At 58.7% G+C, this 24,641-nt stretch overlaps 1 protein-coding gene across 1 annotated transcript; it reads right to left on the reverse strand.

The window, feature by feature from the left end:
• Window positions 1-1,400: 1,400 nt before the first annotated feature.
• AQP1 (aquaporin 1 (Colton blood group)) lies at window positions 1,401-15,021 on the reverse strand. The gene is made up of 4 exons (XM_027102268.1): window positions 14,412-15,021; window positions 4,711-4,875; window positions 4,335-4,415; window positions 1,401-3,438 (listed from the first exon to the last, which is right to left on the reverse strand). Exons 1-4 carry the CDS (start codon window positions 14,799-14,801, stop codon window positions 3,259-3,261), a joined length of 816 nt encoding a protein of 271 aa, XP_026958069.1. The 5' UTR covers window positions 14,802-15,021; the 3' UTR covers window positions 1,401-3,258.
• Window positions 15,022-24,641: the final 9,620 nt, after the last annotated feature.

Raw genomic sequence — 24,641 nt, forward strand, 5'->3', positions numbered from 1 at the left:
ATTCATAGCAGCCTGTCCTCAGCCTGGGAGGTGCAGAGGCAGTTTGCATGGACTGAGGGCCCAGGTGCCACTCGCAGTGGCCCAGTTCACGCTGGAATAAGAAAGCCTGCTCCGACAGCACTGAGCCTTGGCCTCCACAGGCCAAGCCGCCCTTGTATCACCATCAGCAAAGCCCCCCACCAGAGGGAGGTGGGAACAGTGCATCTCTTAGTAGCAGAGTTGTGATGCCAGGACCTTCCCAGTCACCCCTGACCTGCTCAGCCCACGCTCATGGCAATGCCTGTCCATGTGGCCCAGTGAGATATCCAGGTTGATGGTTCTCGGAACCTCCCAGCCTCTGGGCCTCCTGTTATTGGGCACTAGGTTTCCCAGTATAGTTGTCCCTGTTTTGAGAAACTAGCCCAAAGTGTGTGTGCATGTCAGGGGGAGTGTCAAGGGCCTGGGTCCCAATGTCAGCTTGGCAAAGATTTGTCCTATTACTGGGACGTGTGCCTGAGTACCCACTCCCCTCCGTCAGGTGAGGATGCCCATGCCTGCTGAGCCCCCAACACTGGGGGTGGCCGTGGGTGGGAAGGGGTTTTGTAAGCTGAACAGGCCTAGATGGAACCTTTCAGCCCACACTGGCCTTGGGCTACATGGGGGACAGGTGGAAAGTCAGGGACAGACAGAGGGGTCCTTTCCAGGCCTCCTGTCACCCTGGGGGCAGAGGTCAACCCACTCTGACCTCTCTTCCCTTCTGCCCTGGGGAGACCCCTTAGGAGTCTGACAAAAGCCACAGATCCTCCACGGGAAAATGCACAACCTCACTGAATGTGGCTCATGATTTCAGAGAGGAGGAGCCCTTAGCCCCGCAAGGCCTCAAGGGACTAAGTGGCTTTTCCCCTCTTAGCTACTGCAGGTCATCCTTCCCCAGCCAGCTAAGCCTCCCCTGCGCCTGGCACTAACCTCACTCTGGCAGGCAAGTCTCTCTCCATACCCACCCCTGGGGCTGAGCTCCCCGGGCAAGCCTGTGGGCCCCAGTGCCCAGCCCAGGTGTAGGTGGGTCACAAATGTGAGGAAGGTCAGAGGGAGGGTCACCTGGGAAGTCCCTGGTGCTCCCTGGGCTCTGTTCTTAGGGATCAGAGGGGAGCCAAGGGCTGTCACACTTCATTCCTGCTTTCCCCCATCCCTTTCACAGATCAGAATCAAAAATTAGGGGCAAGACCCTGTGTCTCTCAGATGGAGTTCTGGGTGAGGCTGTGTCCACTCCCTGAGACCAGGGATCCTGGAGGCAGGAGGGCAGGCAGTGGTTCCCCCTCAGACTGGGTCCCTAGGAGTGGGCCCAAGCTCTCAGACCCAGAGATCCCTAGTGGGAACATGGTGGCAAAAGAAGGAAAACTTCATTCCAGAAAGCTTGGATGACTTATATTACTGTTTATTTTCTTAACATATAATGAAATTCCAAATCCAAAGAGATATATATGCAGAGCAGACAGATGCAGGGTTCTGGTGTGCAGCAGCCAGAGCAGGACAGGAAGGGTCTGCGCTCCTCTCCCCTCCAGCACAACCCTCACCCCTCCCGGTCCCTGGCCATTGCCCAGGCAGAAATGCAGAAGCTGGGACTGAGAGGGACCAGTCTCACAGTCCAGGGAGTAGCCAGAGACATGGTCCTGGCTGTTAGGCCTGGCCAAATCATTATCTAGCTGTGGGTCCTTGGGCCTCAGTTTATCTGTTAAATGGGCTAGAAGTTTTTGCTAGGAAATGGAGAAGAGAGTGTGTGGATATCATGATGGGTCGTCCTGCTGCTCCTAGATACCTGTGTATTGTGTCTCTCAGTTTTTGTCACCATCATGGCCACAGGCACATAGGGAGACCTGCTCTGACCCTGGTGGAATTGAATGGACTGTGTAGATAGCTGCCCCCAAACAGACTGTGCTCTGAATTGTCCTTGGGCTGCAGCCATAGCTACTTCCTCAGGTCAAGACCAACTCTCCCCTCCAGATAAAAGAGGAGGGAAGACTATGACCTGGGCAGCCTGTACAGGTCACCCAGCTGCCCCAAATGCCTCCAAACAGGAGCTCAGTAATAAGGGGGGGAATCTGCTCTTCCTCCCCCCTTGGCATCAGCTGGGGGCTTAGAAGCACCCCCAAGTGTCCAACAAAGGCATCTGCCTCCAAGGGCTGATCCGAATCACGGTCATGTGTCCTCAGGCTTGATAACCTTCAGATAACTTGATAAGCTTCAGATGACTAAACACACCTGCATAATGGTGACCTGTGTCTGCACTGGCAGGAGAAAGTGAAGAACCAAATAATGATGGGGGTGATGCAGTGATAGGTGGAAAAGATCAACTACAGCTCAGTGAAGGAATATGGGCGTTCCTCCCTCGCCCTCTAAATGACCTTCATTCTACAAAAGCAGCCTCTGTCCAGTGGAGCCACTATCGGACCTGCTACCCCCAGGAACAGGCACTTCCAGTGGCTGGATGGTCTGCTGCTCTTTGAAACATGTATGCCTATGTACACGTGTTCACATAGATGTGTAGGTACAACTATATACTTGGCAAGTGGAAGAAGCAGCGCTGGTCCAGACTACATCTTCCAGAACCTGCAGTGTGTCTACACTTACAGAATCCTAGAGAGGGGCCTCAGGCCCATATCGCTTTCCCTGTCCCTGCAACTTTACAGATGGGGTCACTGGGGCCCCAAGATTGAGACCTTCCCAAGGTCATGCAGCACATCTAGGGGGGGCCCTGGAAGTGAGCCAGGTCGCAAGGTCGAGGCTTGTCTGCCACTTGCCCCTACCACGGCACCTGCTGGGATCTTTTCCCCATCAGAGCATCCTTGGGGACAAGTGCACTTTACAGGAAAGAGGGCCATGCCCAAAGGCACAAAGCAATCACAGTGGAGCCCCAGGCACCTGCAGCAGGTGAGTTGGTGAGCAACTTTGGGATGAGGGGGGACTTTCTGGCACACCTCCCATCACACTCTGAGGGGACAACTTAGCAAGGTGGGTCCCTCTCTTTCACCTCCTCTGTGACTTCAAGGGAGTGGGTGATTGGAAAATCTTGGTCCCCAGGAAGCCCTGAGGCCAGGAAACAGAGAAAGAGAAAGAAGGTGATAGAAACAGCCCCAAATCAGGCTTGACTACGCAGGTCCTGCGGATCTTTGGGGAGTGACTGAGCCAGCTTGTCAGAGTGTCTACAATACGGATTTCATCCCTCCCCTCCCTACACCCGCCCCTGCCCACCCCCCACACGGATGCCTGGGCCAGGCCCCCTTATTTGGGCTTCATCTCCACCCTGGAATGGATGTCGTCGGCATCCAAGTCGTACTCCTCCACCTGACCGCTGGTCCACACCTTCACGCGGTCTGTGAGGTCGCTGCTCCGCGGGGCCAGGATGAAGTCGTAGATGAGCACGGCCAGGGCTCCTCCGATGAACGGCCCCACCCAGAAAATCTAGAGCAGGAACAGAGCAGACGTGCTTAGAGGGCGTCTGATGGGAACTGCCTACCCTGAGACCCCTGCTCCACCACGCCACCGCCTGGCTTCCCTCCCACCCGTGCCTGAACCCCAGCATCCCCATTCCTGTGCCCCCAATGACTGGCCCAAGGCAGAACTCTAGTAGTGGATGTCTCCCTGCCTCGGTGCGACCCAGCTCAGCATGCCTGGTGTGGTCAGACCAGCCCCTTCTTGAGGGTGGCCACTGCCCCACCCTCCCCAGCTTTGAAAAGGCCCCAGAGATAGTCTGGTTTGATCAAAAGTGGCCTGGAGGGCTTCCCTGGTGGCTGATGCAGGGGACACGGATTTGTGCCCCGGTCCGGGAAGATCCCACATGCTGCGGAGCGGCTGGGCCCGTGAGCCATGGCCTCTGGGCCTGCGCGTCCGGAGCCTGTGCTCCGCAACGGGAGAGGCCACAACAGTGAGAGGCCCGCATACCACACACACACACAAAAAAAAAGTGGCCTAGAAAAGAAACAGCAACAGTGAGAACAGCTAAATCCCTCGGGCACTGACTCTGTGTTGTGCTCAGCTTACAGGTGCCGAGACCTTTGTCCTGGGCGGGAAGCAGGCACTCCCACACCCGCACCTCCCAGCTCAGGAAACACAGGCACCAGGAGGCACTGGGATGACATGGGGCAGGTCTGAGCTGGGACGGGAGGCTGGCCTACGCCGCCTGAGGCGTGAGCCCACTGGCCCTTTTATCTCAGGTCTCAGCTGCCCTATTTCCTCCGCCCTGGCCATCTCCCAGAGCCTCTGTGATGGGAGTTAATGTCACAGGATGGGGGGCGGGTCTTCCATAAGGCACCAGAACCTCCCACCCGCCTCCACGGGGCAGCCCTGCGACCCCTTACCCAGTGGTCCTGGAAGTTGTGCGTGATCACCGCGGAGCCGAAGGACCGGGCTGGGTTAATACTGCAGCCTGTGTAGTCGATCTGTGAGGGGGAAGGGGCAGGGGCAACAGGGGAGGAGATACAGAAACAGAGACAGAGGGAGAGGGAGAGAGAGGGTGACATGGAGAGAGAGGACCGGAGAGGAAACAGACAAGTGACATTCAGACCCAGAAAGATGGTCAGGAGGTCCCTGCACTTTCCTCTCCCAGGTAGGCGGTCCCCCCACCCCACAGCATGAGCCCCGTCGGAGTCCCACCCACTGTCCTGACAGGACACCACAACAGCCTGGCTCCGCCCTCCCCACCTCCACCGCCACCTGGGAAGGTCCCCCACTCACGGCCAGCAGGTGCCCCAGGGCCACAGAGAGGCCGATGGCGAGCGGGGCCGAGCCCCCGAGGTCCCGGCGCCTCCGGTCCGTGGTGGCCAGCACGCATAGCACCAGCTGCAGGGTGCCGATGATCTCGATGCCCAGCCCCTGGCCCGAGTTCACGCCAGGGGCCAGCTGTAGGGGAGAGGGGCAGTAAGAACTGCGTCCCAGGCCCCCAGGCCCGGGCCCCCAGGGCCAGACCCTCGGTGCCTTCAGAGCGCTTCGCATCAGCCCCCGGCAAGGCCACACTCAAGCACATACAGCCATTAGTGGGCCTTTTCCCCACCCACACCTGTTGAGGAAGCGCCAGCTTGGCCTAAACACTGTGGCACTCCAGACAGGCCTGGGGTTGCTGGGGGGCGGGGCTTGGCCTAAACACTGTGGCACTCCAGACGGGCCTGGGGTTGCTGGGGGGCGGGGCTTCTGCATCCAGCTACATCCAGGCCGGGGTACCCTTGGGGGTACCAAGGCCATAGGCGACAGGTGAGCCCTAGACCTGGGAGGAGATGGTTAGGGACATTCAGGGACAATTAAAGAAGAGAAGAAAATGGGTGGCAGGGCCCAGCTGGAGGCATTGCTTCTTACTCCAAAAGTCTTGAACATCCCCCCCCCATCCTCTGCTGCATCTCAAATTCCCAAAGATGCGGAGGGTCTTCCTCAGTTAGCTGGCCACAGCTCCCTGTGTCCTTCTCACCCTTCAGCCTACGTCCCTTGCATCCCCACCCTCTGTCTCCTGCCCCACCTCTGTCTGTCTCTCTCCTGGGCCAGTGTCTGTCTCCCATTTCCTCTGGGCCCTGCCCTCCCTATCTGCCCCCTCCCTGTCCCTCCTGGCCCAGTGCCCCTCCCTCTCTTTGACCACGCTGGCTGCACCACCACCGTCTGGCTCCCACTTGCTGCTGGGCCACTTTTAGAAACATGACTCATGGAACAAGAAGGGAATGGGAGCTGCTGTGAGGTCACCCAAGCCCTCCCTCTGCAGCTGCACCAGGGAGATCCCTCCCCACGGAGCCCCTGCACCTTCCCACACATGAGGGTCCCAGGGGCCAGATATGCCCACACGGGGGAGCTGGGCCACGTCAGCACAGGCTGCCTTCTCCCAGGCTGGTGTGTCCAAATAAGACTGAACTTGAAGTCTCATCTGGAGGGTAGGGGAATGGGGCTGTCTCCGAGGCCACAGGGCATTCTGCAGAGTCCTAGGTGGAGGGCACTCCACCACCATCCAGAGCTTTTCTCAACCCCACCCTGAGGCCATCCAAAGGAACAATTCTCTTCCCGCCTTTGTCTGCAGCCCTGGGTCAGAGGGAAAGTGACTCACATCCCCTCCCCTGTGTTGCAGCCCCAGCTCTGGGCCTTTCCTGGCCAACCCCAGGGCTGCAGCCCCTCAGCTCAGCCAGCCCTCCGGGCAATACCCAGTTTTCTTCACACCCCAACGTGGGGCTGTGGAGGCAGAAACCCTGAATTCAGGTCCTTGCTCTCCCACTTGCTGACACCATGACTATGGTCTCTGCCCTCTCTGGTCCTTAGTTTCCCCATCTGTAAAATAGATCTAATTTTCCCTTCCCATTCTCCAGAGAGGCCAGAGGTTCTAAGGCTGTGGGGACAGTCTTGGGGCATTTGAGAAGGGCTGCAGAGGCAGAAGGGACCAGAATGGTTGTTGTGGCTCTGTTCGGGCTCTTTCTCATCTCATCCCCAGGATTGGGGGCGGTAGCAGGCAGAAGGGGAGAGGCTCTGCCGCCCAGGAGTGTGGAGATGGGAGTGAGGCCCGCCTGGAGCCGGGACAGGCTCCATGGAGGCGAGGCTGGTGAGGCCGGGCAGCTTGTACCACTGCCCATCACACTCACACCTGCTGTTACCCTCCGTGTCTGAGCACTCAGGAAGCTCAGGGTTCCTCCCCACGCTCTCTCCTTTGCTCTCCAGGGTCCGCATGATTGCTAGCTGCCAGGAGTCCTGAAACCAGCCCTTCCACACTGATTAACGGAGCCATTGCTCTAAGCGGCTCCTGTGTCATACTCTCCATCCCCACCGCACTCTCCTCACACACGTGGTCTCGGCAAGCTCACCTCCTGCCCCGATTCTTAACCAGGTCTGAGCATCCCAGCCCCTGCTCTGCCCAAGGGTACCACTTTTCATGCGAAGTGAGCAGGGCAGGGGGCCTGGTGCCATGACCCGTCCACAGGAAGTGACACCTGCCCTGGGAACCCTAGGATGTACCCTTTCCTAGCTGCCCAGAGCCCTTAGAACCTGACAGCCCAGAACCACATGGGTTAGTAACCTTCCTCTCCCCAAACCCGTCACCACTACCACCAGCAGCAGGAAGATTCCCCTGATTGTTTCCATGTCTATGACCTCCTCTCTTTCAACTGCCAAAGCACTTGTGTTACTTACATCTGAAAAAAAAAAAAACTGATAATCAAAATCGGAAGGGATAGTTAAAGGTCTGTTGAAAGCTGATGTCCAGAAAAGAGCAAGTAAAAATTCAGACCCTATGTTCCCGTTTACAACCTATTAAATTTGACACAATTGCTTACATAGGGCTAATCCCACTTGTGGTTACTTGTTATTGAAAAAAAAATGTTTGCACATCCCCAGGTAGTTTTGCTCAGTCCAGGTCTTATATTTCACTGATGAAGGTCCCCCTCCCCCAAAAAAAGGTAACAGTCAATTTTCTGAACACAAGCATAAAAAACAGAAATCTCCACACAGTTAAAGCATCAGAAAGATGCAGGCTCTCCATTTTCGTGTCAAGCCCACTGAAGCCCGCTCGCAAGGCCCAGTTCAGACTCCAGTAGCACCAAGAAGTCTTCGCGGGTCCCTGGCCAGAATTCACTTCTGCTGCCACTCTGCCGAGCTCTCACTGAACGGCCTGCGTATCTTGCAGAGAAGTAACCTTTCTGCCTCCTGTGTTGGTGCCTCAGACACCCTGGCCTGGGAGCTCAGTGGGGACAGAATGGGGACACCTTCTCATCACCCCGCCCAGACCTCAAAGGGGACACTCGCTGTGTGGTGACAGAAGTAGCAGACGACGCTGATTTTCTAGGACTTCCACCCTCTCTAGAAGCAGCCAGGGAAGCCCTCTGGAGCTCAGCAGGGCTGGTTCATTCGCTTTCGAGCTGGGAGACCACAGGCCAGTCATGGGTCTCTGTGGACCTCGCACGGCAGCCTGCTCAAGGCTCTGTGAGATGACAGACAAGGAGGCCAAGGCCCAGGAAGGAGACAGCAAAGTCAGAATCCTTGCTCCGGGGGTCTGTGCCACCCAAACTCACAGGCCAAGCAAGGTGCTGGCTACCCACAGTTGGGCTAAGGGTTCTGACGATTCTCAGCTTGGCCTGAGGAGCTGGCAGAACATGCTCTGCAGCTGCCAGCGTGTCCCAGGCACCAGGCTGGCACAAGGCTGACCTCTCCAGGAGTGGGCCTCAAACCCTCCCCACTGCCCATGGGCAGTATGACCAAGGTAGCTTCTAAGGGCCAGGGCCCCAGCTTGGCCTGGGCACCATGGCGTCCCACCCTTGGGGAACAGCAGGTCCCAGGGCCAGGTCCGGCTGTGGCTCTGGGCATCCACTCTCAAAGAACAGGGGAGGGAAGACATTGAGGCCTGCCCCTCCACACCCACTGCCTCTAGCACTCAGCATTCCCAGTGAGGGGGGCCTCGGTGAGCCCCCCGACGTCACCCCTCCGTGACTGTTCCGGCATGCGTGTGCCTCTGAGGACCCACGGCTTTGGTGCCTCGTGTGTCTTTGTAGATTGGTATCTGTGGGGGACCACATGTGTCCAGGTGCGACTCTTTCCTTTTCTTTTTCATTAAACCTTTCATTAAGAGGTTTATTAGACAATAAGTAAACAAAAAGTCTATCCAAGAGTTACAAAAGTTCTCAACCTGTACGCACTAAACAATACAAGCTAAAAATATCTGACACAAAAATGGACAGAATTACAAGAAGAAAATGATCAGTCCACTACCAGAATGAAAGGGTTTAACAACCCTCTCTTAGAAACTGATGGAATGAAGAGTCAAAATATATAAACAGCAGGAACAGGGAAGATTTGAACCACACAATTAACAAGCCGGATTTAAGGAAAATGCGTAAGCCCTGCACCTCCATATTTGAGAATATACCCTCTTTTTCAGCCCGCCCACGTGGGACATTCAGACACACTAATCACGTATTGGCCAGATGCATCTTAACTGTCTCTGAAAATCCTCATCACGCAGGGTACCATCTCTTACGGAGGGGGCTTTGCGGAGGCTGGGGCGGGGCTCTCTGTGTGGCCCTAGATGTTCATCTTGTGTGTCTGACGCACTTCTGAGTGTGTCACCCTGTCCCTGTGTGTTGCACTCCCACACACAGGTGCCACTACTGGCTGGGGATGGAGGAGAAGGGAAGGAAGCCCCCTTGAGTAAAAGAGAGGCAGGTCTCAAAGTGCTTTCTGCTCCCAGAAGCCATTTCATCTTCCCGACAAGAAACAATACACAAAGCAATGGCTTCCTCCTTCCCTTCCTCACTTCAGGGCAGCCCTGCCCTCCTGCCCGGGAAAGGAAGAGGTTCCACTGAGGACCACCCTCCCCGTACCCTCCTAGGGTCCCAGGACCTGAGTGGGACCACCCAGGCTTGAGAGTGTGCTTCATGCCCACGTGTGTGTGCCCGTGTGCCATGTACCATTGCGTGTGTGAGTGCACGTGTGTGTACGGGTGCAGCATAAATGTGTGCAATTTGGAGCAGCAGAGATAATCAAGGGCTGGAGGCAGGAGGCCGGGGGTCCTGCCTGCCGTCATCTGCTGTGCAACCTAGGCACGTCTCCATGTCTCTGTGGGCCACGGTTTCCTTACCTGTAAAATAGAGGCCTCAGCCCAGATTCTAGCCCCAGACCTTGTCCTGGATTCCTCCCCACCTGATGTGGGACCCCGGCCCCCAAGACCTGCGGTCACCCTCCGGGCCAGGATCCTGAGTGCAGGATTCCCACAAGGCCATCTGAACTGCTGGTCTCCATATGGCATGGGGCCTGTTATAGGACCTCCCAACCACCTGTAACCGCCCGATGCCCTCCACAGACACACACCCCAGAGCAGCCGGCTGCCTGACAGACCCTACTTGCATAGCCCTGATGACAGGGAGCTTACTGACTTGGAGGCTGCCCTTCCCCGGTTTTTTTAAAAAAGCATCTTTCTTTACCCTGAGCAGACACCTGCCTCTGGTTGTCCTGATGGTGGGATTTCAGGCACCGAAAGGAAGTGCTCATTGGAATGGGCATTTCCCAGCCTTTTCTACCCTCTTTTGAGTTGAGGTTTTCCAGCCTCAGGGTGTGTTTGCCCACTGGACTGTAGCTCCTTGGTTGTGTAAAGACAGCCCCTCACTTACCCCCTGGGCACCACCGTGGGTAAGGAGCCCCTCTGGACCCCAGAGAGAGGCTCTGGCTGAGGGGACCCTGGCCAGGACAACGTTTCCTTGCCCCTACCTGCAGGTATGTGGGCTCAACCCACGCCCATTCAGGAGACCCCAGACCCGTCGGTGCTTCCAGAGGGCAAGGACCATGGCCCCCCAGGGGGGCTCTGCCAGCAAGCACCAAGGGCTCCCTGTGCCCCCAGGAAAGCTTGCCCAAGCCAGTCTTCAAGGCAAGGCAGGGGGCGTGTCTGACCTGCCTGGGGAAAGCCCTGATGGGTAAGAGTAAAGGCACCCCTGCTGGGCAGGGCCCTAGAGAAAGTGGGCACCACTACTTGGGCCTGAGATCAGGTTGCGGGGAGACAGATCAGGTTGCATGGGATTGTCCTGCAGTGAGCTAAAGGCTCCAGATGTGAGGGGAGGCTGTGACCGGGGGACGGGGGAGTCAAGGCAAGTCCCCTTAGACCGAGGGACCCCGGCGGGCCATGTCCCCTCTCAGAACGTAGCTCCTTCACATGAGGAGTCCCACAGCGAGCCCTGGCTAGGGCCAGGCATCAGCGTGGGCCACATGGGGCGGGCAGGGCTGCTCCGAGGGCTCTCATGGGGGAAAGAGCCTAAGAATTTTCCGTGGTAAGAGAAGTCTCCACCGCAAAGCTCCTGCCTCGCTCTGTGCCCTCCCCCTCATCTGGTTCTGGCTGGAGACAGTAATTATATGTCCCATCAGTGGCATCACCACCCAGCCCCCAGCCCCCTCCCTGGGCAGGGCCGTCGGAAAACTGGCTTCCCTTTCCCCCAGCCCCCACCCCCAGCTCTGGGGGAGGCCGAGGGCCCTCAACTCTGGAAGAACCAGTGGCGTGGGGAAGGGGGGGTTAGGGAGAGGGGGGTGCTCTCATTCTGTGGCTGGGGAAACTGAGGCCCAGGACACTGAGGAAGTGGGAAGCTTGGGGCTAAAGGCAGGCCCTGGATGCAGCACGTAGAAACAGTCCCCAGGCAGTCAGGCCCAGAATCAATGGGGCTGAGAAAAGACCCCCAAATGAGGGAAGTGTGCGCTCTGCCTGAGCCCCCGAAGGGGCTGGAATCAGAGGCTCTGGATGGAGTGGCATCCAGTCGCCTCTTGGACACAGGTAGACACTGGCCTGAACCCTGAGCCCTCACCTCTCTCCAGAGGCCCAGCCTTCCACCATGACCCCCCATCAGCCACACCCCACGACTCTCAGGACATGACCTCCTCTACCTAGAAGCCCCTTCCCCCCAGCCCAGAGTCTTCACATTCAGGCTCTCATGGCACCTCCTCCCTGAAGCCCTCCTGGCCCTCACCACAGCTCAAAGTCAGAAGTTCCCAGGTGCCCTGATACCTCTTATCGCACTGGCCTCCTGCCCCCTATCACGGACAGATGTGCACCGGGCTTATCTTGCACAGGACCATGGGCTTCCCAGGGCAGGGATTGGGCTGACTCAGTCCTGCATTCAGTCTGCAGCAGTGACAGTCACGTTTATAGGGTGAGCAAGCCAGAGAGGGGAAGAGTGAAAAGAGCTGGCGAATGGTCCAGATTCCAAGCTGCAAGAGCATCTTCGACTTCCCAGAGCCCAGCCATACCTTGCGATCTCCCCTTTCCACAGATGGGAGCTGGGGCCACACAGACAAGGTTGCTTGCATGAAATCACACAGGGTATTAGTAGCTGAGCTAGGGCAGGGCAGACCCGGCACCAACCCCTGCCTCTGAGCCTCTCACTCTAGGAACAAAATCAGGGTTTGGCTCTGAGAACTAGCCAGGATGCGCCAGGCTGGACAGAGGTCCATGGTCCCTCTGGGGCATATCCTGGGCCCTGACTCAGTGAGGAGAAAGTTGTCCCCAACATGTCCCCGGGGGATACCCCCTGACTCATTCCAACCACTTCCTGTCACTTCTTTCCCTATTTTCCTTGGAAATCTCCATGCCAACCATGGGTTTGGGCTGGGGCGGGGCTTGGGACTCAAGGGGCTGCGGGAGCCTCCCCCAGAGCCTGGAGGAAAGAGTGTGTCACTGTGTAGGCTGGTCTCTGCCCCTCTCGAGGTATTGAGGCCACCTCCCAGGTCTCTTCAGGTCCCAGGTTCAGTGCTCTGGACCCTTTTCCTGTCCTTCAGCCCAGGACTTGTGTTTCTGGACCCCAAACTTCCATGGGTGTCCCCAGGCCCCTGCCACAGCCCTCAGTGCCCTTAGGTTCAGCACGGCCCCTCTTGGGCTCCTGTCAGCCAGACCCTCCTGGGAAGAGTGATAAACTCAAGTCCACAAAGTAAGCTTGTTCGTACTATGGGTGTGGCCAAGAGATATCAAGAGACCTAGCCTCAGGGTTCTCAACTCCAAGAAAACTCAACAAGTTAGCAGTAGCCAGGCCTTGAACCCAACTTGCCTGCTTCCCCGCCCAGGCCTGGGCCCCTTTTTCTTCCCCTTCTGCAACCCATCCAGCTCAGGTATTGGGGTGACTTTGGAAAATGGAGCCTTGAGAGGGAAAGGGACACTAAAGCAGTGGCCAGATCAAGGTGGCACAGAGGTAGGTGCTTGCCCTCCTCCAGTCTGCCCGGGGTGCCCTGTGAGAGAGCGAAGGCGGCCAGCAGATGCCTGTCCCGCCTGTCCCTTGAGAGGGAAGGTCAAGAGGGGGCCAGAAGGCCTGGGGAGACTCATCTCCTCCCCTAGGAGGACCCATTCCCAACCCCCATTGTGCCCAGCTGAGCCCCAAGGTGAGCCACCCTACCCAGTGCGCACTCCCCGAAGTCACCCGGCTCTGCCCCCACTGGAGAGACAGGCCTGGAGGGCCTCACATCCACCGTGCCCACAGCTTCCCCGACTAAAGTCTAAACTCCAGGCCGCAGGGCTAACCGTCAGTCCTAGGCTCGGTGAGGTGTCACTGTGACACAAGAAGTGCTAATCCCTCCTTGGCAGGGTCGTGCCAGCTGCCCTCTGCACAGACCTCGCCAAGCCTCCCCCCGCTGCAGCACCAGGATCTGAACTTTGGCTGGGAAGCGAGAGGGCGGCTGCTTCTCTAATCACCCACGGCTCTCTCTGCAGAGCCCTGGCCGGCTCCCTTACTCTCCCACGCCGGCCTGTCCGGCCCAGGCCCCGCCAGTCTCGACCTGATTTGATTCCTCCTCTCTGCTCCTTTGCCTCTCTCCCTCCCTGTGGAAACACCCCCTTGGGTGCTCTGAGACCTCCTCCAAGCCTGACTCAGCCCCTCAGGCCACATTTCCCCCTCCTGCGGCCCAAGCCAGGTCTGAGTGTGCAGTTGGCTGAGGGTCTGGAAAAGCCCAGGTCCACGACAGCAGGCAGCGGCCGCCAACAACCAATTAGCTGTGCTAAGCGGCCCGGGAGAAATTCTTTTCCGCAGCTCCCACCCAGTCTGCTTCTCATGGGCGCCCCCAGGCCAGGCCCCATTCAGGCCGCGAGCGATGGGCGCACGCAGGGACGCACACACCCCCTGGGACGCTCACACAGCAGCACTAACGCACTCACAGACACACTTGCAGAAGCAGTGGAGCTTCCACAGACTTGGAGACCCATGCTGGCACCCACGTGCGCACACCGTTCACAGACACACATACACGCGCCACACCTCTCTGTGTCTGGTGACAGAGAGTGGACCCAGACAGGAGGCAAGATGTCCCCGCTCCGGCTCCCCGCCTCCGCCACCGCCTTGCTGTAATCCAGGAAAGCTGAAAGCTTTCCAGCAAGTGTTTTCACCCCCCATCTTTGTCTCATTCCCGGGCCCAGAAGAGCAAGGGGAGCTTTTTCGTTGAAGGCAGCTTGTTTGGGGGACCTGGGCGGCTGCCTGGAAGCTTGACTGACCCCCCCTCCAGGAGAGCCCTGCTCACACAGGATTGTGTGACCAGCTGCAGGACATGCCGGGCAGGTGGTGCAGGGAGGCTGGGGACAGCGGGCAGAGTGTCCCCAGGGTCCAGGCTGCACAGGGAGAGAGCTGCTGCACAGCCGGGGCTGCGGAGTGGTGGTACGAGAAACCACAGCCCAGGGACGAGGAACTGCTGGCCCAGCTGTTAGCTGCCGCCTGTGCTTATTCCCCACAATAGAGGCCCGCAGGGGACATTGGCAAGACCATCATGCTGGGTCTCAGCTCCCCACAGTGCCCGGCAGGAAACAGGCTCTGGACTGCAGGCGTAGCTGAGTTCCAGTCCCAACTCTGCGTGACCTCCAGCAACCTCTTGTCCTCTCTGTTCCTCGGTGTCCCCATCTGCACAATGGGCGGAGGATGAGACCAGCGCCGCCTCAGCACTGAGGCCCCAGAGCCTGGGGCCACCCCACTCACCGCATTGAGGCCAAGCGAGTTGTTGGGCAGGGAGGAGGTAATGCCCGAGAGGATGGCAGTGGCGACGATGGCCCCCACGCACTGGGCCATGATATACATGACAGCCCGGAGGACGCTCATCTGGCAGCTAAGCAGGATCCCCAGCGTGACAGCCGGGTTGAGGTGGGCGCCGCTGATGTGGCCCACGCTCTGGGCCAGCGTGGCAATGCTCAGCCCAAAGGCCAGTGACACTTTCACATTATCCTGGACGGCACCTGTCGTCTGGTTGCTCTTTATCGGGTACTGGAAGCCCAGGGCGGAACCGATGCTGATGAAGATGAAGAGGGTCATGGCCAGGAACTCGGCCACCACCGCCCTCCAAAAGAGCTTCTTCTTGAACTCGCTGGCCATGCTGGCAGGGGGCTTGGCTGGAGACCGCTGCCTGGTGCTCGCCTCCCTCCGAGAGCTGAGCCACAGCCCGGGCTGGGCCTATTTATAGGACCCTGGCGGGAGGAGAAGGGGGGAGCACAAAGGGAGGAAGGCCTCTCCTTGCTCGTGGCCCGCCCCACACCGCATGGGCCTCCTCTCAGCGATGGATGCAGGCACAGCTCTGCTGTCAGCCTGCCAACTTCTTTTCCCTTCCTCCTCTCTCCCCTCCCTCCCTCTTTTCCTCCGCCCTCAGCCCTGCCCAGCCCGGGGAGGCAGGCAGGAGGCAGCCACTGCTCTAATAGGCTTTGAGAAATTCCTCCAAGTAGGCCCCCCTCAGAGGGCCAGAGAAATCCAGGTGTCCCCGCCCTGTGTGCAAAGCTCAGGGGGTGCCCGAGGACAAGTCCAGACGCTCGGGATGCGTGGGGCGGGGTGAGCAGCTGGGTTCAGCAGGTAGACATTGCCCTCCTGGAGGCGGGCACCATGACCCTGCTGGCCTGGCATCCCCATCCCGCCTCAGAGCGACATTAGTCTGGAGTCCACAGGTCCAGGGTCCCCAGGGGCAGTCTGGGCCTCTCACCCCTGGCCCAGACCTGGCCACGGGATGTCACTGTAGGAATGGCCCAGAGCCCCCAGCCCCACCGGCCAGGCCAAAGTTAATGGGGACATGGAGGCATCAGAGGGTGCAGAGAGCTTGTCCGTGGACCACCCTCCACTCTGTGGTCAAGGGCAGGCCTGAGATCAGTAAGAATTTGAGAGGCCCCCATGCTGGGAGCCCTCTAGCTTCTGAAGCAATTTGAGCAAATGATTTCGGGGCAAGTGTGGGAAGATGAGGGCAGGTGAGGACTTTCCTCTCAAAGACAGTCAAGCTGGCAGAACACGGGGGAGACGGAAGGAATGGCAGAGCCTAACCTGGAGACTGGAAAGCCTGGGAAGGAGAGAGGGGGGAGAAAAGGAGGGAGCACGAAAGGGAGAGGCAGAGGGACACGGATGGGAAAGGAAGAAGAAAAGGAGACAGAGAGAGAAGGAAGGACAGAGAGAAGTCGAATCAGCAAAAGTGGAAGTGAAAGGGATAGATCCCCAGACAGAGACAGGGAGACGGGTCAGGGCCGAGGAAGAGAGACAGAGAGAGAGCGCAGGGGATATAGGACTGGACCCAGAGGCAAGGATCCAAAAGAGAAAGATGAGTGAGCAGAGCGGAGGTGGGGGGCAGGGGGGCAGACGACACCCCAAGCAGGGGGAGGGGAAGGGGTGCTCTGCAGTCCGCCACCCCGCCCTGCAGCCCCACCTGTGCCCCGTGCATCCCCCTGCCAGAGGCCCAGCAACAGCCCATGAGCTCAGCAAGAAACTGGACTCCTGGGCCAGGAGCCCGGTCAGGAGCCCCAGGCCACCAGCCTGATGCACATTATTCTGTGGGAAGAGGATCCAGGTGGGGTCCTGGGCGAGGTTGGGCCCAGGAGGGAGGGGCCTCCCCGGCCCTCTCCTCCCTCCCCTGCCTGCCTTACCGTAGCCCTACACCAGAATGCTGGCTTCTCCCCATTTTACAGGTGGGAAGATGAGGCCCAGGGAGGGGAAGGACTTCTCTGAGCTCTGTGTGCGTCCGGGGACCATCTGCAGAAGATGACGCTAGACCTCAGTGACCTCCGTCCTGCCTGGCTACAGCGCACCAGGGCTGCCCTCACCCTGGCGACGAGCCCCCAGAGATCAGCCTGGTGTTTACCGGGGGCAGGAGGCCCACCGGGTTAGGGGTGGGGGAGATGTGTCCACCTAAGTGTCTGCGAGTACAGGACAGGGTGGATGTGAGGCAGGGAGCTAGCATGGTGGCTAGCAGGCCCTGCCTGCCCAGAGAGCCCAGTGCCCAGAGGTAATCGTGCCTTATTTAACCGTCCAAGGGAGGGAGCCGGCCCCACTAGGACACTTCCTGGAGCCTCTTCTGCATCTTTCGCTCTGGGCAGGCCTGGCTCAGTTCTCCATGCCCCAGGAGGCTCCTGACGCCCCTGGCTCCATGGCCTGGTGGCCACCACGCCCCGTGATGAAGGGTTCTCTGGTCAGTTCCGAGCCTCCGACCAGAGCTTCCGCCGCATGGCTGGGATTCCCTCACTCTGAGGCTTTGCTGGATGGCCTTGTTTCCCCTCAGACCGGTCTTGGAGGGCAAGGCTGGGGTGCACCTCAGAGCAGGGTCTTCCGGAGCAGGACCATTCCCTTCAGGCCACAGGCTCCCTACCCACCGAGGAACATACACCCTCTGCTCGGTGCAGGGACTAGTTCTGACGGTGGTAGGTGCTGGGACCCAGCCAGGAAGGCCGGAGGAAGGCAGCAGGGGGAGAGCTGGTCCCAGAGGGGCCACTAGACTCGGGCCGGTGCTGGGATACAGCACCCCAGAGACACGAATCGGAGCCTGAGTGGGCCTGTGCGTGTCCAGGCTCTGTGAGAGTGTCCACGGGCCAGGTCAGGACCCAGGCAGCAGAGGACACATCACGTGCTACTGTGTATGAGGGTGAGAGTCACCTGGGAAGTACTATTTCATCCAACAAATAAATTACTTAGCCCGTGTCACGGCCAAACACTCTTCTGGGCACTGGGGGACAGCTACGAACGAGGCGGCCCAGCTCCTTGTGCTCCTGAAGTGCTCCTTCTAGCACATGAGCCTGCAGGCTCTGTGTGAGTGGCTGAGTGTATTACTGTGGGGGGCACGCGTGTGTGAGCGTGTACTTGCTGGATGGCCATGTCTGTCTGCAGTGGGGCAGGAGACGGGGGACACAGGGGTTTTGACAAAGCACTTTTGCCCAGGCAAATTAGGCACCCACTAATCTCAGGATGATACGAGGGTCCTCAGGGCAACAGTCCCCGAAACCCCTGCATTTCCTGCCCCCTCTCCCAGGTCAGCATGGCATCTGCCTTAAATGCCACCATTATAGCTACGTTCCTTTGCATGAAGGAACGGCCGTCACCAGGAGGCACCATCAGAACGCAGGCACCTCCAGAATAATGCCCACCTCATTCAGCCACCATCTCCCATAATGGAAAAGGGCCTCTGTGGCCATTTCAATGGGGAAAGGGGAGCCCCAGACCCAAAAAGGCCCCAAACCCTTCCACCTCCTCCCTGGTCGGCCACAAACCCAGGCCAACCAGGGAAAGAAGGAAGGAAACAGCCTTTGTCTGAGGGTCCATCCTCACCACAACCCTGGGAGGTTCGGAGGGTAAGCAGTTTGCCAAGGGATGGCAGAGCTGGGGAACTCAGGAACCCCAGTCTGGTTCTCTGCTCGCCTATCAGGAAGGGCCCTGATGGACCCGGGTACCAGATGGAAACCCCAGCTCTGCTGGGCCAGGAACAAAGACAAGGGCAGGGGAAGCTGGCCCCAGAGGCACTAGGATGAGTGAGGGGTGGGAGTGACAGAACCATCTTCACCGTGTCCGCGTAATCGGTGTGGGGCAGGGAGCATCGGAGCAGCTAGGAGAGGCCAGAGCCGCCCCTGTGTTCCTGCCAGCCGCTGGCAGGGGAGCTTGGGTCCTGTGGAGGGGACCACACCCACCCAGCTCCCCCTCCAGTGTGACCTGATTCAGCAGGCTCTGCGGCCCTCCCACGGGCAGCGGCGTGGGCCCAGCCTCCAGAACCCACAGGCTTGAGCCAGGCTAAAGAAGGGGGGCTGCCCCCCTCCCCAGCTCCTGAGGCGGGGCTGGAGGCCACTGGGCCTGGGCACCGTCTGGCCCTGCCAGAGCCAAGGTCTCAGCGAACGCTTTGCCAGGCGTGCCATATTCCTACCTTGCCTACAAGACCCGCATTCCAGTCAGAGCCGGCTGTTCCAGGGCCGTTTGGTTCCGGTCCCCACCCGGATCCAGAGGGAGAGGCTCAGCCTTGTCCAGAGGTGGACGCACAGAGCCTCACATGCTGGCCAAGGATCCGGCCCCCCCGGCTAAGTGGGGAGAGGACGCCCATGGGTGTGGCCGCAGCTGTCACTCTCTTGGCCAGAAGCTTCCGTGCAGCACAGGGAAGAGGGACCGAGGGGATGGACCCTCCCTTCTGGGCCGCCAGGGATTTCCCACCCACAGTCTGAGTTGTGGGGAACAATGACTTCATTCCCCCCAGGAGGCCCACCAGGAAGATGGAGTTTGAGGTAGGAGGAGACACCGACAGCTGACTGGACATGACCACCAGCAGCTTGAATTTCCCCAAGTCCCTCTATCAGACTTCTCTGAATCATGGCCGAGAGCACTGGTGGAGGGTGGCAATACAGGCCAAGGTCCCTGCAGGTCTTGGAGAGGGTGGCGAAGAACCAATGAACACCCGCTCCTGGAGAAACCCTCTGGTCCTCCCAGCTCTGCCCCTCAACAGGGCACTGGCTACCATCCCACCCTGACCTTGATCTAGGCTGCCCGGATGGGGCCTGTCTGCCCCCGCTGCCCGGGAGGCCTGCGCCAGAAGCGAGGACTTAGCACCAGAGTGAAGTCACTGTTCCTGGGAGGTGTGGCCATTCCCCACCAAGGGGGAGCAGAGGCGGGACCCAGGCCCAGAGCACAGAGACCAAAATGGAGACTCCAACTCCTTGGCCGTGTCCTCAAGGCTCTCCACTCACCACCCTGGGGCACACTTCTCACCACCCCTTCCCAGTCCCAGACGAGGGCCCGGGCTCCCGTGCCACCATGCTCACTGTGCCCAGTTGTTTGCACGCACACTCTTCCTTCTCCTTCCCCGCTGGACCAGCCTCCTCTGACCCCTCCTCCACGGCAGAACCCACACCACAGCAGTGAGCTCACCCCAGCCTGGGCTGTCCCCCCCCCGACCCCAGGGGCTGAGGGTGGGCCCGAGGGCCTGGGTCTTCTCCTTCCCCATCCACCGTGCCCGCAGCAGAGCTGAGTGCAGGGCTGGGCACAGGCGGGATGATCTAGGAACCATCTGCTGTCTGACTGTCCAACTCCCCTGGAGACAAGGTGCCGCCTCTTAGAGCATGTGAATCCCTCCCTGTCTGACAGCTAACTCCTAGCCATTTAGGCGTCACACGATCCCCCTTAAATCAAAACAGGACTTAGCGGGCCACCAGTGATTCACCAGAGGCGGAACAACTTAGTAATTTTCTAAACTACTGCCTCCCATTCATTTCTCCTCACACTGCCCTGCCCCACCCCGCCCCCCGCCTGCCCTGAGCAATAATAGCAAGGCTTGGTGGGGAGGCCGGCAGGGTGGGACAGCGTCAACCCTGTTTCTGGCAAGCGGGATTTTCTGTCTTAATGTTTTAGCAACTCCCCAGCGATAGCCTCCACTTGATGCCCCAGAGGATGAGCCTGAGAGGCAGGTGGGAAAGCTGCCCCCAGCCTGGCTAGGAGAGTCAGGCTGGGCTCCTAGGCCTGAATGAGGGCACCTTGAGGACACACGGCTGCCCCTGCCCCACCCCCAACTCTGCTGGGACTGGAGGAGGCCCTCTAAGAAGGAGGGAGGTCACGTTTTCCCCAGCCCTGCCCTGCAGGAGAGGAGGGGGGCCTCGCTCATTTCCAGAAAATGCTAGTGGTGGCATCTGTCCCAAGCCTCTAAACACACCCTTGAGGGGAGACAGGCAGGACAGGGGGTTCAACCTGCAGCCGGCCTCGGCGCACTGGGCACCGGGGTTTGGAGCCTTTCCTCACCCTGGCCACACGCAGGGCGCTCCCCTCTCCCCTGGCCTGGCTGTCACTGCAGCTTCCACTCGACTCTCCGCGACCCCTACCCTCTCCTGCCCTGAGCCCTCAAAAATCTCCTGTCTTTGCCTTGTTCGATCATAAAGCAGCAAGACTTGGGAGAAGGCGTCAGAGAGCATGGGATCTGATGCCCTCATTTTGCACATGGGGAAACGGAGGCTCATAGAGGTGAGGTGACGTGCCCGAGGTTCTTTGGTGGGTCAGGGTGCAGCCAGGTGTTCTCGTTCCTGCCCAGGCCTGGTCTGTCAGCCTCGCCCAGCCTCTTCCTCCTCTTTCTCTGCTGGACAAGAGACCACCTAGTCCTCGGGCTCCAGTGAGGACTCAAAAAAGTGCCCGGGCAGCTGGAAGGTATTTTGCGGTGGGCAGGGGGGACCTTCTATGCTCCCCTGCCCCTGTCCCATCCCAGCCCTCACCTACGGCCACCGTCCCCAGAGAGAGTGTCCAGGTGGGCACTGCAAGTCCCGCAGGCAGGGACTCTAGGCTCCCTGTCCTGCTCCAGCCCTCTCCTGGATGCCCCCGTGTCATCTGGCCACGGGGCCTCCCTGCCCACCTGCGGGTCCCACTGCCTCTGCTAGTCTTCACTACATCTCCCAGGGCTCTGCCTCTTCCTGAGAACCTCCCAGCTGCCAGACCCTGCTCTGGCTGGCCACCCCGTGCTCTCGTCCCCAGTGCCGTCGCCTCCTTCGGTGCCCACTGCTGGCACAGCTGGGCGCACCTCAGGGCCAGAGCCTCGCAGGCTCTTCGGCGTTTCCAGCGAGCACACCCCGGCTGGGTTCCAGCAGCGGGAGCAGGCGCGGCCCGGTGCCACCTTGTGCTCCCTCTGGGCCCTACCGTGGGACCGCTCGGGTGCTGCAGGTTCCAGGGCTTTAGGGAAATTCCCCTTTCACTGCGCTTGCACTGTTCTCACTCACCTCATCACCAGGATTAATATATTTTTCTTTATATCCCCCTAGTCGTAAAGTTTCATTTTTAATATTGTTTAATGGAGGAAGGGGCTCACAAAGACAAAAGAATCTAGGGCCCAAAAAAATCATAATGCGGCCTGGAGCACCACCATGGCCATCACCACTGCTACCACGGCCAAGGGCGGTAGTCAGGGCGGGCTGAGATGCGCATGCTCCAGCTGTGCTCAGACTGACCCCTCCGACAAGTAAGGCGTATTCCTGGGCTGAGCTGCGTCTCCAGCTCTGTCCTCCTTCATCATGGGTCCTTCATCCCTCTTGCCTACCCTGCCAAGTCACACCTGGCCCGGGTGCTACCACACGGGCCAGATTGTCCCTTCCTTCTCTCCTGACAGTGAATGGACTTGCATGCATGTACGCGCACACACACACACACACACACACACACACATGTGCTCACACACATATACATGGACACCACATGGGCACACACGCATATATATGCAATGCACACACACTGGTTTGCATACACAAAACCTGTGTTGCACTCATGCAAACACGTGTGCATGCCTAAATATATACACCTGCAAGTGCACACACATCCTCACATGTACACATGCATGCAAATACACAGGGTAAAGATATGCATCATGGCCACAACCCCTGCACCTCCGAAACCCTCTGCCATGTACACTGTGGCCTCTGCTGCCTGTACCCTGAGCCCTGGGACCTCTGCACGGTCTCTCTGAGCACTCAGCGCTGCAGCCACCCATGCTGTCCATAATCCAGGGGCCTCTCTCAGCTCCTTAACATGAAGCTGAATTTAAATGGTGGAGGGGGGGAGCCGTGGGCAAGAGGAACGCGGCGGAGGCCATTTCTGCGACGCCATGGCTTTGAGTCCTCTCTTGGGAATACTACGTCTAGCCTCTCGTCATCTCCAGATGACACCACCCACCCTGGGCGGGAGGGGGACTGGGTCTGACCCAGCTCTCTTGCAGCCAGGTCGGGAGCAGGTTCAATGTGCAGGGCAGCTCGGGCAAGTTTTCAAACGTGAACGGAACCAGCTGTCTGCCAGCCTACCAGCCGGTGTCAGGAGGGGGATGCTGGGCCCTCACAGGGCAGGAACGGGCAAGGCAAACTGCGGGACCCCCCGCACCCCGCTTTCACTCTTGGGCTTCCTAGGATGTTGTGATGCTGTGGGCTGGGCCGGCGGGGGTGAGTCTAGGAGGGTGGGAGGAAGTAGGCAGCGCTGCCCTTCTCCCCATCCACCGGAGACCCCTCCCTCTGTGGTCCAGTCTGGGGATTCTATTCATGTGAAGCCAACATTCCTGGAGCCCACAGGGCCAGCAAGATCATCTCACACAGGCAGATCGCTGTCTTGCCTAATGAGAAAATGATGACATGGCCCCCTGCCCTTGGCCCCTGTGCCCAGCCAGTCCCTAACTCCCCAGCCCCCCAGCACCGGCAGCCTCATCCCAGCACACATGCCTCCTGCTTTGTGCTATTGTTTCACAGGTATGCCTGTCAGTCCTAGGAAGTCATCTCACGGGGTGCCCGCGCGGTCCGCTCCAGGGCCCTCCCATCACGAGCCCTGGGCACCTCCGAACTCCTGAGGATTAGACCATTAGGATAGGAGGGCCTTCAGGTCATTAACACCTTATTGCACAAAGGCACACTGAGGCCACGGGCTGAAGGGGCTTTCCCAACGTCATACACGGGGAGCTAGTCTCGGCCTAGCCCTTGGCCCTACTGTCAGAGCGGGCACACAGTGACCGGCAGGGACTCGCTGCCTGAACAAGGCTGGACTCATTCCCCCGCCACCCCCTCTCCGGGCTGACGTCACTGGGACCTCTGAAGAGCCAGGGCCGGAGGGGTTTGGGGCTGCAGTGCCTTAAACTCAGGAACCCAGTCCCCTCATGGCGATCCTGCCTCTGTCCAAGCCAGGCCCAGGCCTGAAAGAGGCTAAATATAGTTTAGGCTGCCTAAAATGGCATATCAGACCCAGAAAGCGCCTTAATATCATCCCTGCCAGAGAGCTATGATCCCCTCTGTGGCTGCTGTTCCCCCTGGGAACCACTTATCGGCTCACTGTGGGGCAGCTCTTATGGTTAGAGAGCGGCCCCTTATATGTCACCCCCCAGCAATGCTGCCACCTTTCTCAGTGACGCCCTTCGGGGCCACAGACCGTGTGCCCCCCAACACCGACCAGCGACAGCTTTTTGGAGAAGTGGGGACATAAGGACTATTTCTCAGGGACTGTCACTTCTCAGAGGGGCCATCCCCAGGTCTCTGTTGCCCTCTGTGCTCCTGCTTCATCCTGGTCGTAGTGGGGGCCCAAACCCAGCAAGATCACATCAGGACAATTCCATTACCCCTTGGTCCATGAGGGAGCAGACAGTTATGGAAGGTCCCCTGTCCTGGGGCACAGGCCCTCCACCTGCCTCATTCTCTAGATGACAGCCCACACCCCTCAGTGACCTGACCCTGCCAGAGAGCACAACTGAGGACCAAAATCACAGCCAGGGCTGGTATGTCAGGCTTGGGCAGGGCTGCAACAAAGATAAATTTCTTTGGTAGAGAAATCAGGGTAGGAAAGGGGAGAATCATTACTGGTCTTATTTCACATACCTTTCATATCTGTTCCCAGAGCATCTGAGGATTCCATCAGTGCTTCTCAGACTTTAATGTGAACAGGAATCCCCTGGGGATCTTGTTAAAATGCAGATTCTGTTTCAGTAGGTCTGGGTGGGGCCCAAGATTCTGCATTTCTAACAAGCTCCCACGTGATGCCACTGCTGGTCTCAAGACCACTGGTCTCAGGACTCTGAACAGCAAGGGGCTGAATTACCAAAATAAACAAGCAAACAAAATAAACTCCTGATCACAATCTAGTTAAAATAAATACACGAAAAGGAAGGAAACTTCTCATGATATGGGCGAGAGATTGCAATTGAATATCACTTTCCGTCTGAGCTTCCTGTAAGCCATGGCAAGAAAAGAAAGAAGTGTTTGCCAACTCTTACTCTATGACAACAGAGACAGCTGTCTGTCATCAGGAGAAAGTCCTTTCCCTGATTCTGGCTGCCCAGGGAACTGATCGAGCAGATCTTACCATCAGGAGATTTGAGAAACAAGCTGTGTTTTAGGGGCACAGTGGGCCTTTCTGTGAGATGGACTGAGCCTGGACACCTCCATGGGGTGTATCCCTGATGGACATTCACAGTTTAGATAACACAGTGCCCCTTGTGCCAAG

The sequence above is a fragment of the Aethalodelphis obliquidens genome, unplaced genomic scaffold (assembly GCF_003676395.1).
Source record: "Aethalodelphis obliquidens isolate GAN/ISIS:26980383/991018 unplaced genomic scaffold, ASM367639v1 scaffold5, whole genome shotgun sequence".
In the NCBI taxonomy this organism is placed as follows: domain Eukaryota; kingdom Metazoa; phylum Chordata; class Mammalia; order Artiodactyla; family Delphinidae; genus Aethalodelphis; species Aethalodelphis obliquidens.